Below are 22,756 nucleotides of genomic sequence, written 5' to 3' on the forward strand. Positions count from 1 at the left end.
CTTCACTCTGCCATTCCTGAGGCATGTTTCCTAGTTTCTATTATGAAAAAGGCAAGAATCTACCTGAGACGACTAAAACATGTAGGCAGCTGCACAGCACCAACCAAGCCAGATTAGCAGCGGGTGGTCTGTGCCTGTCTACCTAAAATAGGAGGGTAATCAGAGAAGGGCCAGTCGTCTATATGGCATCATGTGCAAGACAGAGATGATTTCACGTAGTTACAGGGATGCCACAAGGACACGAGTGGGAAGTCGGTGATATGGGCAGTTGCCATGTACCTTAGTAAAGGCATTGTTACTGCCTACTGGTGTACCAAGAGACCTCGAGCGAAGTGGAAGAGCAATCACAGCTGGGAACCTAAGCAGAAATTACACAACCATTATAATGCAAAGATTCTATGTACTGGTCCTAGGCCGAAGAAGGCCAAACTTTGAGCAACAGTTTGTGCCGCAAGCTCTTGTACCCGAAGGCTCCCCAAGGCTGACCAGCACCAGTCTACTGAGTGCTAGTTGGGGTCATGGCTCTGACCCTAACCAGACTGGCACCCTGCAGATGTGGGGCTGAGTAATGAAACGCTTGGTAGGTTGCTGGCCTGACAGCTTGGGGCAAATTAAACCATACTGTATTATCCTTCTATCCTCCCTCCTCCTCCCAGCTCCTTTATCCCAGTGTCTCTGTCTCCTTCTAGTTTACTTTATGAGGAATCCTCCTGCATTCTACAATTTCCTCCTACACAATCTTACTTTTTAAGCAGGGAATGAATTTTAAGGGTAAAAAAATTGAAAATGTTGTGAAAGGAGACTAACCCTGCTTTGCTTTCAAAGTCTTAGATAAAACAACAGCAAGGCATAGATTTAGTAATTCTCATCTTAGACCAGCTCATCTCTGACCTGTGAACAACAGCTCTTGGATTTGTGTTTCCACATGTAAACTTCCATTCCCATCCCCTCTTTCTGACGCCCTCACAGACTCCACCCTCCCTCTAGATTGGGAGCAACTGCCCATAGAGTCTCGCTGACTGAATTGATTTAAATAGAACCATATCCGAGATGGCCACCCAAATCCTGCGCCATCTTGACGTTTCATGCAGCATTCATAAATGGTCAACATTGGGAGGTTGTGTGCAAGAAGATGGTTCTGGGAGACTTCCTTCTAGGTCAGTGAAGGAGGTGCATTATTATTTGATGCAAAATACAGTGCAATAGTCATTTGTCTAGATCCTGTGGAGAAAGTGCAGACTTTCCGCCAAATTACTAACTTTAGACGAGAAGCTTGATGGACTGTAGCCTACAACCCCCTGTACATTACATGAGGATGGTGCGTTCTGGGTACCTGTCTGTCCTGTGACTGGAGTATTGGTGGGTTCCAAATCTTTTTTCATCATGAACGGACACACTCTCTATATTTTTATGATTTTATTAAAAGAAATGTCCTATCCTCGAACAAATAATTTGCAAATATAAAAATGAAAAAAATAATGCCAATGAAAGCGATGGATAAACAAAATATTAAAATAAATTGCAACTTTGTAATAGTAATGGTGTTTTAGAATTTTCTTCCATTATAAATGGTGGGACCTGTCTATGTTCTTCAACCCTTCCTTTCTTGCCCATAGCTGAGGTGTCTCCTGGCCTATCTGAGTTTCTAAGGTGGCCTCTTACCCACATAAACTCGCTTGAACAACAATCTTGCCGTTGCATATTGAGAAGTTTGTTCTCTTTTGCTACGCTCAGAGAGTTGACGAGACCCCAGCAGGTAGATATGGGCAAACTGGCTCTGGAAGTCTCCCTATGGAATTTACAAATGATGTTTACAGCTTTGCTTGCGTGAAATCCAGTCTCCCAGGAAGCTGATGATTTCTCCTCTCTGTCTAATGCTTATCTGTTCCTAGCTTAAATACACCTTTTTGATTATTTTGAAAATGGCATGCTTTGCGATGAAAATCGTCAAATGCAAGAATTAATGTATTGATCTAGTTGCACCTTCACTTATATGTATAAACATTTTAAAACATAATACATACATATATAAATAACTGATGCACTATCAAACTATTAGAAAGCAAATGTTATACATGCACCAGCAATATTAAATTCAGCACAAATGTACAAATTATAAATGCGCAGAAAATAAATACATTTATGGAATGCAATGGGGGTACATAAGCAGGAAAGGCAAAGAATGTATCAAGGGATCAAGTTCTCTGGGCAAAGAGCAGGGCGAGCCATGGGGGGGTCCATTGCAAACCAGGGAGCCAAGGGCCCATGACTAGCAGGGGCTGACAATGTAGCTCTGGACTGCTGGAGAGCTGGAAGGGTGGGGAGCTGGAGCGAGGCGCAATAGAGGGTGTTGACCCCGACACAGAGTTTACGAAAAGCTGTGTCCGTTTTCGAAGGTCTTTGGTTCTGTCACAAATCCTCTTACGTCATTTGATTTAAAAATCTCTCTACTGGAGAAAATAGATTTTTAAAGAAGATAACAATATAGTTTGATTTAAATGAAAATTAGAAACAGCCTTAGGTAAGAAATGGAGGTGAGTCCCTCATAACCTCTTTGTTTTTATATATGACTGTACAGGGTTCATGGGAGTAGAGGCCTGTATCTCACTGACCCTGCAGGCTGAAGAGATGAGAATGCTGCATTCAAAAAAAGGTGTTAAAAGGAGGCTTCATGAATAGGCACAAAAGGGCAGTCAAAACTTCTTGAAAGATCTACATTGAGCTCCCATTGTAGAGTAGCTTCCCTAACAGGAAGGAAATGTGTTTTGTTGATTTCTAAGAAATAATTAAATAATGCAATCTTGAAACAATATTTCTGATAGATACTTCTAACTGCAGATACCACACCTTTAGAATATCCCCAGGCGCCAGTCTGTTTCTGGAAGATTTAAACAGCATTGCTCATGTGTGACAGTAAGTGGTGTCGTGCAACTCCACATTGACTTTGTTATGCTCCCTAAGTAACAATGCAGCTGCATATAAGTGCCACCCCTATACGTCGACATCAGCAACATTTTCTTTGTCAGTTGACAAATTCTGCTTTGTTCCAGTGTGCAAGAGAACTGTGTCCCCCACTAAAACTACAGGGTTTAAGCCTTGTAGGGACTGTTACAAACAGATATCTCTAGCAGATCCCCATCAGGTGTGCCTCTGGTGTTAGGGTTCAGGGCAAGACTCCAAGTCCTGCAAGCAGTGTGCCCTTATGAATCCAAAGGCAATCTGGGAGCACTGAGTGAAGTTGTAAATCGATGAAGTCTCGGAAGTACTGCTCCCTGTCGATGTTATTAGCGAGACCCATTCCCGTGACAGGCCCTGGTTGCGGTTCAGGTCTTCTGGTAAGTTGAAGGGGAAGCACAAGAAGGCCAACTGGGATGCATCCCAGTCCAGTCAATCTCAGCCGGGGAATGCTGAGGAAATGAGGGTGCCTTATGGTCTCACTCCCAGTCCCCCGCCGAGGAGCAGATGCTCCAACTGATTCTAATGCACCCCCAGTTTCTAGGTCTATCAGCGACGTTACAACAACGTGAGGCCTTTAGAGAAGCCATGTTGTGAATCTTTGTCCCTCTTCCAGCTCCCTTTGGCATGCTTTTGGTCCCCAAGGGTCCATGAGGACCACCAGTCGTTTTACCATCAGCGGGTTAGCCTGCTGTGCTGTTGCTCACCCTGAACCCAACTCGGGTCCCTGGCGGCCGCAGAGGAAGACCCCTTTCCTATAGTCCTATCAAAATCTGAGCCTAATTCATCTTCGCCCCAGGTGTCCAGAAGCATTACTGACCCACCCAGCCTCAGTTCAACCTAACTCAGCCAGAACCATGCCTTTGCCTTGGAGGCACACCTCAGTGCGCTAAAAACGTTTTGTTTGTGACTCAGATGAGAGTCAACTAGCCTTTGGATATGATGATGGAGATGATGGGGATTATTTCCCCAACATTATGATAATAACCAGGGCGAGGCAAGAGGATTAGACATTCCCCCAGACACTGGGTTACGTTCTCTTTCTGGGTCATCAATGGAAGACAGTGGCGCCATTGCTGTGCGGCTGAGACGGGCAGTGGAGGTAGTATAATTACAGCTGCCAACTGTGGAAGTCAAAACTAAAGTGTTAACCAAGTTTTTGCAACCTGGACAGACCTCCTCTGAGCCGCCATTAACATTGAGCGAATACCTGGCAAACACCCTAATGGGCACCTGGCCTAAGCTTTGTTCCTGTCCACAGACGAACAGGCAGGTTACTAAGCTCCACAGGCCATCGTCGCCAGGCAGCCCCAACCTCCTGACACAGCACCGTGCGTCAGAAAATCTGGTGGTTCAGGCTTCCACCAGCAGAGTGAACCCCAATTCATTTTCTATGACTACCCACAAGAGCCGAAAAGCATTGAAGCATTCGGGAAACAGATGTTTCCTTGGCCAGCCTTTTCTGAAATTCATGGAAAAACCCATCAGCAAAAAGAATCTATATCCACACTGTGTTAATAGCCATTGGAGTTCCTAATGAATCTGTTATCGCATTAAAATTCTTTGAATAATGTATGGAGACCTGGCAGAGTGGGCGGGGCGGGGTGAGGGGAACAGGATGATAATAAAACATAAGTACTACTATGTCTGGCACAATTATACTTCAGTATTCAACTAAGGACTTCATCATATTTCAGTACCTATAAATTAACCTGGAAAACACTTCACTCTACTCCGGCCCCCTCATCAGCACAACACTCCAGCGTTGAATGTTGTCCCTGGAAATTTATGGTATATCCAACCAGGTCTCTGACAATGCATTTCTGGAAAGCCTACTACACAGCAAACTTTGCCTAGACCTACACATTTATAACTTTGAGATGGGCCCTAAACATATCCACTCTCTTGAGAAGCATGAAATGACCCTCCCAGGCAGACCTTCAAACAGCAGTGGAAGATGTGATCTTCTCTATAACACACTTGTCCAAACACCCTACTTGACTGACTGGACTTAGCTTTCTGAAGGCTTTACAGGATCCATCCACCTGACCGTCCCAGGCACTCATCGCTTTTACCACATCGCCCTAGCCCTCTTCTTACAGGGATGGACTCAAAACCAGATGTCTGCCGAGGATATGAGCACGCTCACCAGCTGATGTTTGTACAAAAGTAGCTTGGGGTGAATTTGTTCAGAGGAGGCTCACCTTGCCACAGTATTCAGGAAATCAGCTTTCTTCTTCTTTTCTCCTCCCACGGCCAGCAGAAGGCTATTGAAGGTCCCCTGAGTCTTTAGTTCAACATGTGCCTCTTTTAACACATCAGCCACAAACTGTCTGTCGGAAGGGACAACGTGTGAGTATAGTTTGAGATCATAAAGTCTAAAGCACGAGAAATACAAGCAAACAAAAGAAAGGTCAAGGCAAATAGGGGGGAGATGCGAGCAAGAAGAGGAAGATTCGGAAGGAAAGTTAAAGAGGAGAGGGCCATAAAAAGATAATAAGCATTGGCAAAGGCAATCAGCTCGGGCTTTAATGTACCAACACGGGTAAACACAGACACTCATAATTGCGTTTACGTGGATTATATTCACAAATGCTGCTTATTACATTAAAGACAGCACTACTGCTGTTGGCAGTCCTGTCGAAAGATTGGCAAAAAGCATAGTGTGTGTACAGAATGCATGTAAGGGGGGTAGAGAATTGAATGTGACAAACGTTGTGTGATTGAGTGTACTTCTCAGATGTTAAACAGTTTCTCATGCATTTAAATCAAAGGATTTCATGGAAGGTGGAATGATGCACCAGACTGCAACAGGACCAGTTGAGGGAGAAATATTGCTCTGGGTGAAGCTAAAACCTACTCTGTGTATTTTAAATTACTGGTAACAGTAGGTGAACTAGACAGTTGTGCTATCAATCCAGATCTGAATAGGAAGTCAGTCAAATGAATATTAAAATAAACAGGGAAACTTGCTAAGTGGTTGGGCATAGGGATAAGTAGAAGAATGCAAGCAGTGGGCAGTCATCGGAGGATGGATGGGTGAAACGGAGCATACTTGGCAGGTTATAATGAGGAGAAAAAGAATGACAGCGAGTACGACGCATGGATCATGCAAGAGGAAAGCAAGATAAATGAAAGAGTAAATTGATATAGCGCACTATTCAGGTGACGGCCATCTCTTCGGTGAAGCACATGTGACATGAAAGCATATCAGGTCAGGCAAATAGAAAAGTTGTTATTTCTCTATTGAACGCCAAACATGTATTCAGTCTCAGAGTATGGAGTTCCATGCCAGAAATGCAGGCCCCCTGCAGTCTTTTTTTGCCCGTCTTAATTATTTGGACTAGGAGACCTATCGAGATCCCTTGTTCTTTAGAGCAGTGCAGTTTGGAGGGACCTATCACAGATTATTTTAGGCTCTACAGGTCCATGAGTTTATTTCCCATTAGAACTCTATAATTCAAACAGGTCACCTTAGAGAGCTGGCTCACTGACTGCCAAGGATCATACCTTACCCACTAACTACGAGAGGTAGTCGGTGCAAAGTCGAACGCAAACCCAGGACCCCATGCCTTATGGTGTCTTGGAGCCTTACTGCACAATGTTGTCAGCGGCAGCATCAGCATTGAGTGCTGGGCCAGAGATAGATAGGTAGAAGGTAGGACTGTAGCAGCTACAGATCCAAAATTGGGAAATAGACCAGGCAACACAATAGCTTTGTTAAATATCTACTTTCAGGTCAGGAACGTCACAACCACAGCCGACTAGGAGAGGAGTTCCAGAGTTAAACTGACTGAGCTAGTGAGGTATCCTCACAGCCAGGAGATCAGCTTCCTGCAACAGTAGCTGCACAGATTACCTCTGATGCTGTAGTTCACAATATCTCTTCACATCATGTTTTCTCCTTCTCCCAGGACCCCTGATAGGACTTCTGTCTTGTCATTCCCTTTTCTGTGTAGTTGCATTGTTTTTAACTACTGTGAGCCGCAGGTTGTGTGTGCCACTACAGGGCTGTGGGTTTTGAAGCCGCAGGTAACTGGTACTTGGTTAGAATTCCTTTTGTGTCCAGTACCTTGTTACGGCATTCCAACGCTGCCCTTGGAGAAAGTCCCCTCCATTATACTTTCAGTGCGTACTGGTTAGAAAGGAATTTGGTGCTTTGCAGCTTTATGTGTTGGTCTCACTCTTCCTTTAAGGGAAAGCATCAGGGCTCAGTGGTGCACAAGCCAGTACCTAGAACAGACTTCCTGAATCCAAGGGTTTAATTCTGCCGGACTGCATCATTGCTTCTTTCTTTTTTCCTTCCACTTTGTCCCACTGCCCCAGCACTGTTAACCATCCAGGATGTGGTCAGATTTCTAGGGCAGGGGGGCTAGGGTGTTGAGGCAGATAAGCGAGTGGGATAGCCATCTGAATTAGCTCCAATCACCGGTACATTTCCTGATGAATTTTGGTAAGGGCACTCTTAGCAAGAGACTCTCTCTCAGACTACATGGGATAATCTTGTGCTCGGAGTGAATATGACATCCCTACTGCTGATGGTGTACTGCCCTGTTACCCACCTCCATATAGGTCTGGTATCGTCAGCATACAAATGACAGGATCACCAAATACGAAATAAAGACTTAAAGAGGGGCCACATGAATGTTAAAGAGAATGGGTGCTTAGTTGCCTCTGAATTTGAGGTCCCACACCTCGGTGAAAAATCCAACCATTGGAAGGCCAATCCCCTTCAATAAAGCGAACAACAACTAATAATATTCACTTCTTTCCCTTGTTTGATATAGAGTTTTGTAAACCACTGTGTGTCATCTTCTGTTTACTCCGAGTGTGCTGTGGGTCAAACAAGCTAGCGCGAACGTTATTGATAGTGCAACAGGCAGACCTTGCCTTTAACGCCCATGCTCAGAATGTTTTCCTTCACTCTATGTGTAATTTCCATCCCATGCTAAGTGCAAATAAAGGACTGACATCTTGAGGTGGGCCAGGAGTAGAATGGTAAGACTGGGAGGAAAGGGAACTGACATAGGGTAGAAGAGATAAACAAGAAGAGAGCAGCGACCACCAAGGAGGTAGGATAAACAGGGATAGCTAAACAAAGGGGAGATCAGTATGAGTAAGAAAAGTGGGCAGGAAAGAAAAAACTGCAAATAGTCCCATAGGAATACAAGCCTGGCAAGATTACAAAGCGATGGGTTAAACTGGTGAAGGGAGTATGGTCAACAAAGGCATAAATAGACACAAGTAAGACAAAGGGCCTGATTTAGATCTTGGCGGAGGGGAACATTCGGTCCTAAACGTGAAGGATATCCCGTCTGCCGGATTACGATCCCATTATATCCTATGGAGATCGTAATACGGCGGATGGGATATCCATCACGTTTCTGACGGAGTATCCATCTGCCGAGAACTAAATAAGGCCCAGAGTATGGGAGACCGGCTGTGAGACACCAAGAGAAACTGACAAGTGGTCACTACACACGAGGAATAAGTATAAGGAGATTAGTCAGAAAAGGCAGTAGAATTGTGACTTATATAGTGTCTATGAAATCTTTATATGGATCCTGTGAGCTTACCGGTCAGCTTGGACTTTCTTGAGGTTGTCTGAGGTGAGCGGGCTCTGCTTCATATTCTTGATGAAGAGGTTATTGGTCATTTTCAGCTCCCCACCAACCTCCTGAACCTGCTCACTGAGGTCGGCAAGTGTCTTGGACTCGGGGCGCACGGTTTGGCGAAACTCCGCCCGGGAGGACATCAGCTGCTCATACTTGCACTCCAGCAGCTTCTGGGTTTTGAGAATTTTGCTGATTTCATTTTCAACAATCTGCAGCAAAAAATAAAGTTCAAAGGGAAACTCATTTTAATCATGGGTGTAATCGCCACCAAAAGTCTACAACTATGGGTAATGAACTGCAGGTCTGTTTGCTGATCACCAAATTATTTTAACTGGACCCATATGGGTGTGGCCATGTATTCCCTTTCAGTTTAGGTAGTGGGTGAAATACAGCTGAATAATTTGCAATATTTGAGGAGTACCTAAAGACAATCTCCACTAGATATAACAAAACACTTCAGTTGAGACAGGAAGAAATCTAAGATGTGCGATGACAGAGGAAAGCCTCTTCTTTGAGAATTGGCTCTTGTTGAGCACATGGGACATGGCTCCTAAGGGTGCCTCTTTCTATAAAAAAAAAAACCTGAATGTGCTATTATTGACAGATGTGGAACCTACAATTCCTGCGTCTGGTCTGCCCTGGTAGGACACAGGCATAATGTATCCCAGGATGGCGAGCTGGTCCAGGGTGTCCTCCAGGATGGTAGCGATGCGTAAAACATCCAGAGGTGGCAGGGGCTCCATCACGGGTCACGTCTGTTTAAGCTGACCTCTGGGAAAATAGAGGTCCACAGCGGTCACTGGAACGAAAAACATTGGTTGATAAAGAACCAGTTCAAATGTTTATTAAATCTGTGGCAAGCAGTACAGGTGTTAGGTCAATTCAATTCAAATCGTTATTGCTTGATTATTTAAAATCCTACAATAGGAATTCATCAATTACACAGCCATATTAAAACAAGTCCTCAATTCCGAGAACCACATAAAATCAAAGGCAAACATATTACTAACTGTGGATAAAGAAACACCTAGTATGGGCAAATTGAATTCCTCCATATTACAAGTCACTAACTGATATCTTATTATAAAAAGAGGCAAGTTACACTTAGTAAAATCATCAGTTATGTGAAATTTCTCCTATGTAAGTTAGTTTTTTTAACCTAGCCATTTTTAACTACCAAGTTTACTATACTTGAGTCACTGGCTTCTAGTTTCTTTTTTGTTAAAATAAGAAACTTTGTAAAGTTTACATTCATGGTTATATCTGTAGGTTTAAAACAGAGTACCAGAGCTTGTCTACATGATCGTACGCCTCGATTATTAAAATAATTTTTTTAATACCTCCGTCTTTCTTCCTTCATTGCTGTATGTATACAAACCAAATGAATAATGTTTTCTTCCCATTGGTTGCATAGTCTGCAGGGGATCGACTTAGATGGTCGCACCATGGCAATGCATGCGCCAATCCTGGAAGGTAGCCAAATCTCGCTTTAATAAATATATTTTTTATTTGCGCAGGTGTTAGGTGGAACACACTAATCTAGTCAGAAAGTAACCCTCTCGCTGGAATGGGGGTCTGTGGAACTGGTCCTGTCCTAACAGTTTCCGTGCACACTGTGAAGAGAGCTCATATATAGAGTACAAGACCCAATGTCCGTCTGTGACCAAATGGGGGGGCCCATGCTCCTAATCCAGTCCCTTCTCATTGGTTCCTCTGTTAGGTCTCATAGCCATCACCCCTTTACTGCTTCAGGACTGAAGACGGCTGTAATGCCAGAAACCGGTCCTCGGAAGCTTGTTTCCGGTCCTAGGAAGGCATGGCTTGGCAGTTCGGGCTGGACTGTTCCCATGAGGCACAGGGTCAGACTGATTTGCATATAGCCATGTCTGAACTGGGGTGGCAGAGTGGGCTAAAGAACGGTGATGGATCAAACCCAGATCTTTTGACTGGGTGTGAGTGTTTGATTGAGTCAGATGCTCCGTCCATCACCACCCCCTTTTGTACCGCTTTGGCCGCCATAAGTGTGGCAGGGTATGCTCAGACGTGAGTCCCTTGCTCACTTTGCCACTGGATTCAAGCAAGCCGGGCTGTTGACGGCTGTAATGCCAGAAACCGGTCCTCTGAAGCCTGTTTCCGGTCCAGGGAAGGCATGGCTTGGCAGTTCGGGCTGGACTGTTCCCATGAGGCACAGGGTCAGACTGATTCGCATATAGCCATGTCTGAACTGGGGTGGCAGAGTGGGCTAAAGAACGGTGATGGATCAAACCCAGATCTTTTGACTGGGTGTGAGTGTTTGATTGAGTCAGATGCTCCGTCCATCACCACCCCCTTTTGTACTGCTTCAGTCATTATCCTTTACTCTGTGATTTTGTTCTTTCCTGGTGCTGCACAATGTTATTGATTCTAGGGTTCTGACTGAATTGAACTGGGCAGGCTGACCCTTCCCTCGCCTTGTTTTCTTCTCTAACTATCAGCCGCTTGCTTTATTTTAGCCGCTTTTGCATATTGAAGTGTAAGCTCGGTTGTTACGGCTATATGATTAATAACTACCTTAAAGAATACATTACAAATGAAAAATGCAATCCCCCCAAAGTGATGTCACAACATCAAGTAGCCCAATTACACATTCTTGGTACATTACCTGGAGAGTGCAGGGAATTATCATTCTGAAATGCTTCAGACTTCTTGAAACACAACAGGCAGCTACAAAAGCCACACTCTGATTTCAACTCTCCCACTTTTACAGATCAAAAGAGCCACATCTCTTTAGTGGTCAAGTCCTGATCCTTTCTCAAGACTATGAAAATGGCGTCCATTCCCGAAACTATCATCACTGGGTTCATTAATATGCTAGTTACATTATAGGTACCTCTTTCAAAAATTCTTTATCACAGAAAAACAGAATGTTCTGACAAGTACTCATCTGTTTTTGTCTCAGTCACGGTTGTAAATCTGATATGCCTCGAATTGCCTGAAATTCAGCTCAAAATTCCATTTTATTATGTGCGGAATTCAATGCAAAAAAAAAACCGGTCTGTTTTTCGTTCATGTGTTAATAAAAATATAAAGGTATTGCATATTTCAGTCTTAGTCATTTGGTTGTATATGTTCCATATACAAAGTGTTGCTGCACTTAGAATGCTCCTAGACTCTCCCATATCTTTGTGGGGCTCCAAATGACTTATTCCAAACACATTCCTCAATTGCAGTGTTGATGTGTACATTCTTCTGTTTCTTCTAGCGCTAAATTGTTATTAGCTCTAAGCAGGAGCTGGTACTTTATAATTATTTACCTGAGCACTCAATGTTGTACAGTGAATTTATGGAGGGATGTGTGCGACACCTTTCTAGACCAGCGCAAACCTTTCTAGACCAGCGTGAACCTTTCTAGACCATCGCGAACCTTTCTAGACCAGCGTGAACCTTTCTAGGCCATCGCGAACCTTTCTAGACCAGCGTGAACCTTTCTAGACCATCGCGAACCTTTCTAGACCAGTGTGAACCTTTCTAGACCATCACAAACCTTTCTAGACCATCGCAAACCTTTCTAGACCATCGCGAACCTTTCTAGACCAGCGCAAACCTTTCTAGACCAGCGCGAACCTTTCTAGACCAGCGCGAAGATACGGAGTCTGCTAATTTCAACCACATGAGCGAAAGTGTGGGTGATGATACTGGCGGGGGGTTGATGATACTAGGGAGAGGTTTGACTGCAGCAATGCAGATCACAGGCACAAATATGGTGACAATCACATAGAGATGCTGCAACATGCACCTCCAGACAACAAATGACATCAGATTTCACACGAAACATACAGACCATACAGTGTTTGTGCTGCCTGTTTGGTGGGTGTCCTGGCAACGTAGAGGGATGGAGAAAGGCCACCCAGGCGTCTGTTATTTAACCAATGAACCTTCATCACGACCAGCTGTGCATCGTGTATACTGTTGCCCATGCTACTGTCTGTTGTTTGGTAAAATTGAAAAAGAACTTTTTTTTTTTAAGTGTTGTACAATGAATCTAGTGATCAACCTGGGAACGTAATATGTCAAATGGAATTGTATTTTCAAATAGTTACTAATTTCATTGATTATAGTCGAAGCAAGAATTATATTCAAAACGGCCTGCATTACCCGCAAAGCTATATACATGGAAAAACCTATCTAACTCACAAACAAGTTACCAAAAGCTGGCCGAAAGAGGCCTTTTTGAAGTTCAAACACTTTACTTCTCATTCCGCCCAAATTTAAGAAAGAAAAATCACTCACCCGCTCGTTCTCTGGGAATGCACCTAGAATTTGGATCTACGTGATAAGCAATCATTGCTACACTTCAGAAAAAAATCTTTAATTATTTTTCAACAAATACCTAAACCCTCCTTCCTAAAAAAAAAATCAACTTGCTGTGATACACTTTTCCCTTTCACCATCTTAGAGCCAGAACTCCACTACCTCTGGAAATAACTATGCATCTATTTTTACTACCTCTGAAATAAACTCCTATCACTACCTCCAAATATTTTCGTCCATCCGCAGCACCATCTACTGTATATTTTTATGGGAATATTTTAACTTGTATATCTACTATCTAATACAGATTTTTACCCTGTATGCCTACTATTTTTCTCCTCATATGTATTCCTTGTAAATATTCGGTGCAAACTCTGTATATTTTAAACGGGGAAATTTTTGCAGTCTATGTCTACTATCGTACATTTTTGCAAACTCTCAAAAGCGCTCTGATACCCACCGTTCATGTTGACGATATACAAAACTTCAACGTAGATAAATATTCTTTTGGCAGCTGTTCAGAAATCATCCACGAAGTGAACTAGTTAGACCAATGGAACCTGGCGACACAGGCTGGAACAGGACTTTTCAATTTCAGTCTACCTGATGCAAAATCTTTTTAGCTCAATACATCAGTTGTTGTATTGTGCTGCTTTTATTGTAATGGTTTTAATGTGTTACTTCTATATGTAATGGTTTTAAGTAACTATGCACTTTATCAATAAACTTGAAACTCTTTTGGTAGCTGGATTTCTAGAACTGTAACTGCTCTTCACAAAACCTGAGTGCATCTGTGAACAATTTTGCTGGTGGTTATTTTCTGTGTTGTTGTTTGCCTTGGCTCAAAGAGATTCTCCAAACTGAATACTCTTGATTAGTTTGTCTGAATGACAAGACTGAGCTTCAAGAATTGAATTTGTAGAGTTTCTTTTCAAAAGATCGATGCATTTACCATGTTATGAGTGACTTCCATCTTCAGTTCGAAGAATCCAACATCTATTCGGCTGGCTTTCATTGTTATATGGCAGTTGAAAGAATGTGTTGTTGATGTCTCTACATACCGGTGTAGCTTTTGCTGCTCTTCTTACCATTACACAAAATTATCCATGTAACGGAACCAAAGTAACAAATGACGACAATATTTTTGTAACATCAGGCATGTTTCGGCTCCCACCATGCCATTGACAAATTTGCAGTCAATTGGGCAACTTTATAATCCATAGTAATACCACATAAGTGCCCCCGGGTCCTATGATTATGCCTTTTTCCTGCTCCATGGACCTGTAGTTAGGGCCCTCTCGGTTATATCGTGGTCCAACAGGTGGTAACACGCCTAGATTTATTTATTTTATTTATTTTATTCGACTTATATAGCGCATATAACCCAGGGGTCCCTAAGCGCTTGACAGGTAAGCACAGCAGAGTTCCTAAGAAACCGTTCTAAAAGGTATAGCCCATCCCAGGCTTGCTGGAAGAGAACAGTTTTTAACTTCTTCCGAAAAGTCATCAGATTGGATTCCTTCCGCAGATCCACCGGTAGATTATTCCAGGCTGCTGGGAGGGTGTTGGAGATGGCGCGACCACCCACTGTGGCCAGTCTAAATCGTGGTTGGGTCAGGAGAGTTGCTTCAGAAGATCTTAGCGACCTACCCGGTTTGTATGGAATCAGGCGGGTCTTAATATACCTTGGCGCCTTTCCATAGAGCGATTTGTGAGCGATACAAAGCCCCTTAAAGAACACCCTCTGCCTTACTGGCAGCCAATGTAAAGCACGCAGAAGTGGAGACGCATGCGAACTCCTTGGCTTCTTAAAGATGAGCCTGGCAGCATCATTCATTACCACTTGAAGTTTGTCCAAAAGTTTTTGGGGCAAGCCTAAATAAAGCGAGTTGCCGTAGTCCAACCTTGGTAATATCATTGCGGACACAGCCCGCCTCAAGGTGGAGAAGGACAAGAGTGGCGCGATTTTCCTGAGTTGCCGAAGAAGACCGACACATGTTCCTACCACCATGGTGACTTGCTTCTGCATGGATAGTTTATCATCCACATGAATGCCTAGACTTTTTACGACCGTTGCAGGTTCTGGGGGCGACCCTAGTTCTCTTGGCCAGAACCCGTCGTGCCAAGGATTACCCGCGATGGTGATTGGTAAGACCTCCGTCTTATCGGGGTTGATTTTTAAGGAGTTCCGAGACATCCAGTTAGCAGTATGCTTGAGAATGTTTTGCAGCCTTGCTGACGACCCAGGAGCATTATCCATTTGGATAATAATTTGGGTGTCGTCAGCGTAATTATACATCTGGCAATCCAATTGATTGAGGAGTGCAATCAATGGTTGAAGGTATATATTGAAAAGAAGGGGCGACAAGGCCGACCCCTGCGGCACTCCGCAAGAAATTGGTGTTGCGGTAGAGAGCAGCTCTCCCAGCTGTACTCTTTGCGTTCTCCCTTGTAGGAAAGAAGCAAACCAGGCGTAGGCTGTGCCCTGAATGCCGAAATCCCTCAACCGCGACAGAAGTTGTTTATGACACACGGTGTCAAACGCCGCGGAGAGGTCTAACAACACCAGGGCACCAGGCATCTTCCTATCAGCCCTATTCCCGAGCTCATCCATGATAGACAGCATGACCAACTCCGTGCCGTGATTCGCACGGAAACCCGATTGGTTTGGTTCCAACAAACCATTCCTTTCCAGATGATCGGACAGGTCGGACAAAACATGCTGTTCAAGGACTTTGGCGAGGAAAGGAATCTGGGAGACAGGCCTGAAATTTTTCAGGCATTTCACGTCTGCCCCTGTTTTTTTTAACAGAGGAATCAGTCGTGCCTCCTTAAGAGCTGACGGAACCTTGCCTAATGCTAGGGATGAATTCAGGAGGGCCAAGAATTCCTCTTCTATTCCTGGCATAGCTAGTTTAAATATTTCAGGAGGGCATGGGTCAGCCTGCGAGCCAGACTTAACTCGCCCTAACAGCAATGCCAATCTATCCTTCGCAATCAAGGGTAGAGTATCCAGAGGACTATCCACCTGCTTCCTGGCCAAAGTGGTCTGTAGGGGGCAGGCATGCATAGGAGTACGAGCAATTTCAGAGATGATGTCAGTAATTTTGTTGGTAAAAAAGTCATGAAATCTTTGACAGTCCTCAAGAGTGAATTCCGGCCTCTGCTCTTTTATCTTTCTGAGTTCATTTAGAACTCTAAAGATTTCTTTTTGTGGATCTTTGGCTGTGGTGATCCTTTCCTCATAGAACTCGGCCTTCCTGGCTATTATTGCCCGTTTGTACGTCGCTAATTCTGTCAAATACAGCCTTTGCGCATTAGTGTCATAGGCTTTACGCCAAGCTCTCTCCGCCTTACGTAAAATCCTCTTCTTCTCCCTGAGAGAGTCATTGTACCAAGGGGATCCAGCACCTCTGTTTACTAAATTGACCCTACGTGCTGGCGCCACATGATCGATCGCCCTACGAAGTCTATCATCCAAATTACTACAGAGAACATCCGGATTAGTCGTCAGTGGATGCTGGGGTGGATTCGCTAGGAGCTGTGCTACCACTTTGTCTCCCTTGATGTTCTTCCATTTCCTCACCACCCTCTGTCCTTCCACCGGTTTCGCTCTCTGTAGAATCATCCGGAGATCCCCCTTCACCAGATAGTGATCCGACCAGACACAAGGCAACGTGATCGTCGAGCCCCGTGCCGGAAGTGACGTCCACACAAGATCCAGCGTGTGCCCTTTCACATGTGTCGGCCCCTTCACTTGTTGGGCTAGCCCCATTGATGATAGAGCCTCATCAATCTGGCTGGCCTGGCCTTCTTTCGGGGTTACTTCCCAGTGATAGTTAAAATCACCCAGTATGGCCATATTATCATACCTTGAGCGCAAATCCTGCACTAATTTCAAAAACAGGTCTGAAAACTCCGGCAAGGCCCATGGAGGGCGATACACCACCAAGACTAACAAGCAATCAATCCCCATCCTCAGTTTAACGCCCAACACCTCTGCTCCTCCCAAGTTTTCTACCAGGATTGTTTCTCCTCGCATACGATCGGCAAACAAGAGTGCCACCCCTCCACCTCTCTTCACCCCAACTCTATTACAATATAGAGCCGAGAAATTTGCCGGTAAAGCGGCCACAAGATCCGGCAGCGAGGAGTCCTCCAGCCACGTCTCCGTAACTCCTAACACATCAAATTCCCCATCCTCCAGTAGTGAGAACACACCTCCATAGTGTTTCTGGAGGGAACAGGTATTTAGCAGCCCGTAGTGCAAGAACTCGGCTTTAGGTGCATGGGGCCTTCCAGACCCTTTCTCCGAAATTCTCCACAACCCCTCCTGTTGAAGTAGCGCCGCACTCCCTTCCGCAAGAGACGTATTAATCAGATTAATTTCCAGTAGCTCACCTCTGTCGTAGATGATGCGTGAGCCAGGGGTCCTGGCCCCGGGCCCCGTCTGGTCACGGATGGGCACAGATGGGGTCGCCTCTGGCGAGCCTCCGGCGCGCCCACGGCGCGCCCGCTGCGAGCGTACGCTGCGCGCTTGCATTTAGGAGGTTTAAATGGCCTCCTGTGAGCCTATTGCGTCAGGCAGCAGCTAGCCTGCTAACAAAGATGTCCGCCGCAGCCGGCACTACCTCACCCAAGATGTCCCCTCACACACAGAAGCAGCTAAAGGGCCGCTGTAACAGCGGTGAAAATTCTCCTATTAACGTGCAAGCAATGTCCTAAGAAAGCCCCGTTTACCCACACATAAGCACGACGAAATTAAGGCAGCTAAAAAACTAAGAAATTAAAATTGGGCAAATATAAAATAAAGCGCGACCAGGTTGCGCAGAACGATTATTAAATTAGGCAGTTGTAGAATATAAAATAAAAGCGCGACCAAGTTGCGCAGATCCAGCAATTTAAACAGCGACTTTAAAATATGCAATTGTCCTTAAGAACAGCAGCGCTTACCTTTCAGGGGGAGCGCCAGGTCAATCTGTCTTAAATGGCCTCCTGTGAGCCTATCGCGTCAGGCAGCAGCTAGCCTGCTAACAAAGATGTCCGCCGCAGCCGGCACTACCTCACCCAAGATGTCCCCTCGCACACAGAAGCAGCTAAAGGGCCGCTGTAACAGCGGTGAAAATTCTCCTATTAACGTGCAAGCAATGTCCTAAGAAAGCTCCGTTTACCCCCACATAAGCACGACGAAATTAAGGCAGCTAAAAAACCAAGAAATTAAAATTGGGCAAATATAAAATAAAGCGCGACCAGGTTGCGCAGAACGATTATTAAATTAGGCAGTTGTAGAATATAAAATAAAAGCGCGACCAGGTTGCGCAGATCCAGCAATTTAAACAGCGACTTTAAAATATGCAATTGTCCTTAAGAACAGCAGCGCTTACCTTTCAGGGGGAGCGCCAGGTCAATCTGTCTTAAATGGCCTCCTGTGAGCCTATCGCGTCAGGCAGCAGCTAGCCTGCTAACAAAGATGTCCGCCGCAGCCGGCACTACCTCACCCAAGATGTCCCCTCGCACACAGAAGCAGCTAAAGGGCCGCTGTAACAGCGGTGAAAATTCTCCTTTTAACGTGCAAGCAATGTCGTAAGAAAGCCCCGTTTACCCCCACATAAGCACGACGAAATTAAGGCAGCTAAAAAACCAAGAAATTAAAATTGGGCAAATATAAAATAAAGCGCGACCAGGTTGCGCAGAACGATTATTAAATTAGGCAGTTGTAGAATATAAAATAAAAGCGCGACCAGGTTGCGCAGATCCAGCAATTTAAACAGCGACTTTAAAATATGCAATTGTCCTTAAGAACAGCAGCGCTTACCTTTCAGGGGGAGCGCCAGGTCAATCTGTCTTAAATGGCCTCCTGTGAGCCTATCGCGTCAGGCAGCAGCTAGCCTGCTAACAAAGATGTCCGCCGCAGCCGGCACTACCTCACCCAAGATGTCCCCTCGCACACAGAAGCAGCTAAAGGGCCGCTGTAACAGCGGTGAAAATTCTCCTATTAACGTGCAAGCAATGTCCTAAGAAAGCTCCGTTTACCCCCACATAAGCACGACGAAATTAAGGCAGCTAAAAAACCAAGAAATTAAAATTGGGCAAATATAAAATAAAGCGCGACCAGGTTGCGCAGAACGATTATTAAATTAGGCAGTTGTAGAATATAAAATAAAAGCGCGACCAGGTTGCGCAGATCCAGCAATTTAAACAGCGACTTTAAAATATGCAATTGTCCTTAAGAACAGCAGCGCTTACCTTTCAGGGGGAGCGCCAGGTCAATCTGTCTTAAATGGCCTCCTGTGAGCCTATCGCGTCAGGCAGCAGCTAGCCTGCTAACAAAGATGTCCGCCGCAGCCGGCACTACCTCACCCAAGATGTCCCCTCGCACACAGAAGCAGCTAAAGGGCCGCTGTAACAGCGGTGAAAATTCTCCTTTTAACGTGCAAGCAATGTCGTAAGAAAGCCCCGTTTACCCCCACATAAGCACGACGAAATTAAGGCAGCTAAAAAACCAAGAAATTAAAATTGGGCAAATATAAAATAAAGCGCGACCAGGTTGCGCAGAACGATTATTAAATTAGGCAGTTGTAGAATATAAAATAAAAGCGCGACCAGGTTGCGCAGATCCAGCAATTTAAACAGCGACTTTAAAATATGCAATTGTCCTTAAGAACAGCAGCGCTTACCTTTCAGGGGGAGCGCCAGGTCAATCTGTCTTAAATGGCCTCCTGTGAGCCTATCGCGTCAGGCAGCAGCTAGCCTGCTAACAAAGATGTCCGCCGCAGCCGGCACTACCTCACCCAAGATGTCCCCTCGCACACAGAAGCAGCTAAAGGGCCGCTGTAACAGCGGTGAAAATTCTCCTATTAACGTGCAAGCAATGTCCTAAGAAAGCCCCGTTTACCCCCACATAAGCACGACGAAATTAAGGCAGCTAAAAAACCAAGAAATTAAAATTGGGCAAATATAAAATAAAGCGCGACCAGGTTGCGCAGAACGATTATTAAATTAGGCAGTTGTAGAATATAAAATAAAAGCGCGACCAGGTTGCGCAGATCCAGCAATTTAAACAGCGACTTTAAAATATGCAATTGTCCTTAAGAACAGCAGCGCTTACCTGCAGAGTACTGCAGGTCGCCCTGTTGTGTGTTGGTCTCCTTCTTCCGCCAATAAGTTTCTTGTGCTTGTGTCCGAGCCCTATTTTTAGATCTGGGGGCTGGACACAGTGGCACACAGTGGTGGTCGGTGGTTTTTTGCACAGGGGTATCGGCAAATGAGGACAAAAAAAAAAATACCACATAAGTGGAGAATAAAAGGCAACACTGATCAAATCAAGCAGCAGACTGCCATGCTGCTTAATAAAAAGAAACAGATCTTTGGTTTACGGAATATATTGTTGCTATAGGACCGTTGTGAATTTGAACTGACATGCACATGCCACAGCATCCAAAGTTACAAGCACAATTTCTGGTTGCCAAGTGAGCTAATAAATTCTTTGAAAACAATAAAAGAGGTGAGATTCAAAAGAAAAGGTTAAACAAAAACTATCAATATAAGTGGCTATATTTTCCGTTAACGTGCCATCACCATATAGCACAAGTCTTCTTTTTCGTAGTTTATCCTTTCTGTGACTCTTTAGTAATCCATCTGGGATGACACCTCTGTCTGGATCAGCTCTTCCCATGCATGCTCTTCTTGCATTTTCTTCCCAGTCATCAAGCTGTTTGTTTTAGGCTGGACATAAATTCATCAGTGAGATCACAACGCAGTGTTTTCTATGATTTGGTGCCATTTACTTATCTTTGAATGTGATTCACACAACAGGAATGACTACACTTCCGACCTCACCTCCAGTTTTGATAATTTATTTATTTTTGAGATTTATACAGCGCGTACAATTGCCCGTAGGCATCTCGGCGCTAGAAACTTTGAATGTATTCCCAAGGTTAGGCTGGTAACTATTCTTGATCAAACAGCCAGGTCTTTATCTTTCTGCGGAAATGCATCAGGGATGGGCTGTCTTTGATGGAAGCTGGCAGCGAATTCCATAATCTGGGAGCTGCCACAATTATTGAAAGATCATTTGTATCGGGACAGTGCCTTCCACCATGCTTTACTCATGTTTGGTTTCTTTATTGCAAATGTCTTCCTGGTACAGTTATTAGTTTGTTTCTCACAATCTCACAAATGGCAAACATTTTAAAATCTACTGAAGGATTAAATGTTCGTTTTAATTTAAGAAATGTTTCTGAAGCTGCATTTGCATTAATGGTCAAGGAGTTGAAACAGTTTATCCAAAATGTCATCTTCATTAAGCAAAGCTAGTTCAACCAAATCTTGAATAGAAAATCAATCAGGTTGTACTGTCTAGTATTCGCAATTGCATTGATAAAGCGCTTACTACCCCTGATGGGGCGTTTATGTGCTTAACACCGGGCAGCACCCTGCTCCAGGAACCCACGGTTAGTGGCTCGTCCAGTGTTTTTTTTGGTTAATTTCATTATTCTTGTGCTCGCTAGGAAACAAATTCAAATGTGTTGCATTTACTCGAGGTTTCTTTGTGGTAGATTTAATTAATAGGATTTAGGTGTGGTCATTAATGAGGGCTTCGTGAGTTCATGCAGCTGGATTGGGAGGTTAATAAATGAACAAGAGGGAATGCAGGGGTTTTACTTACTAAAGAGTTTATGAGCTCTGAAATGAGGCTTGGGCAATTTTGACGGAATGCAACAATAGAGGGTAAGGCAAACAAACACTTGTGACATTGCTGGCTATGTGTTCAAAGAGAGGAAGAGTGCAGGTGAAAAAGTACACGTCGAAGGAAAAAAGACTAACAGAAGTATACTGATTTAATGCTGAGTTTTGGAATATAGAGGAATTGTTTTGAGCTAGAATGTGATATGAGAATACAAGATTGTAAAAGGGAACATAATTTGCATATGATATTATACTCTAGTGGGGACTCTGACAGGCACTTATTTTGTTGGATCTAAGTGCCGCGTTCGACACTGTTTCTCATACTGCTCTCCTAAATACTCACCAATCCCGTGGTATCACTGGCCTAGCACTCAAGTGGCTATCCAGCTTCCTATCCAACAGGACCTTTCAAGTCTTCTCCCCTACCGCTCATTCCAAAACTCATGTATCACAGTATGGAGTCCCCCAAGGCTCCATACTGAGCCTGTTGCTCTTTAACATATACGTTAGCCCTCTGGCTACGATAGCTGAGCAAGCTGGGCTAACTATATACTCCTATGCAGATGACGCTCAGCTCATCTTTTCACTTACTTTTAAGGACACCTCTAATACATCAGCGCTCCGGTCTGGACTAATAAACATTGCTGACTGGATGCATGCCAATAAATTAAAACTTAATGGTGGAAAAAGCGAACTCCTTCTTTTCGGTAATAATAAAACCCTCTGGGGCCCCCACCATTGGCCTTCACAAATGGGTTCTCCTCCTCTCCCATCCCAATCAGCCCGCAATCTAGGTGTCATTATTGATGACCAATTGACGATGAAGCAACAAGTGGTCAAAGTGGCCTCCACCTGCTTTGCAATTCTTAAATGGCTTAGGAAAATTCTCTGGCTGCTCCCTTTGTCTACCCAAAAAACTATCATCCAAGCCCTTATAGCATCCAGATTGGATTACGGTAACATTCTTTACTTAGGGGCAAGCAAGGAAGTGCTGCGCAAGCTGCAGGTAATACAGAACTCTGCTGCCAGATTGCTCTGTAACTTTCCCAATAGGACTTCCATCTCAGCCTCACTACGTGACCTCCATTGGTTGCGAATTGACAGTCGAGCCAAATTTAAAGCCTTATGCTACATGCATAAAATTAACTCCGGCATAGCCCCCCATTATCTAAAGGCCTTAGTGCACCACTATCATCCCCCACGCCTTC

At 44.4% G+C, this 22,756-nt stretch overlaps 1 protein-coding gene across 3 annotated transcripts in view; it reads right to left on the minus strand.

Annotated features, from left to right (window-relative positions):
• DRC9 (dynein regulatory complex subunit 9) overlaps nucleotides 1-22,756 on the minus strand; it is a 200,699-nt gene that overhangs the window by 72,254 nt on the left and 105,689 nt on the right. For all 3 annotated transcript variants that reach the window (XM_078668068.1, XM_078668067.1, XM_078668069.1), the window contains exons 2-4: nucleotides 9,188-9,369; nucleotides 8,532-8,779; nucleotides 5,160-5,288 (exon numbers count right to left, since the gene is read on the minus strand). In XM_078668068.1, the coding sequence (XP_078524194.1) occupies nucleotides 5,160-5,288; nucleotides 8,532-8,779; nucleotides 9,188-9,313 (503 nt within the window). In that variant the 5' untranslated portion in view covers nucleotides 9,314-9,369. The remainder of the gene's footprint in view (nucleotides 1-5,159; nucleotides 5,289-8,531; nucleotides 8,780-9,187; nucleotides 9,370-22,756) is intronic.

Source organism: Lissotriton helveticus, chromosome 11, assembly GCF_964261635.1.
Source record: "Lissotriton helveticus chromosome 11, aLisHel1.1, whole genome shotgun sequence".
Lineage (NCBI taxonomy): Eukaryota > Metazoa > Chordata > Amphibia > Caudata > Salamandridae > Lissotriton > Lissotriton helveticus.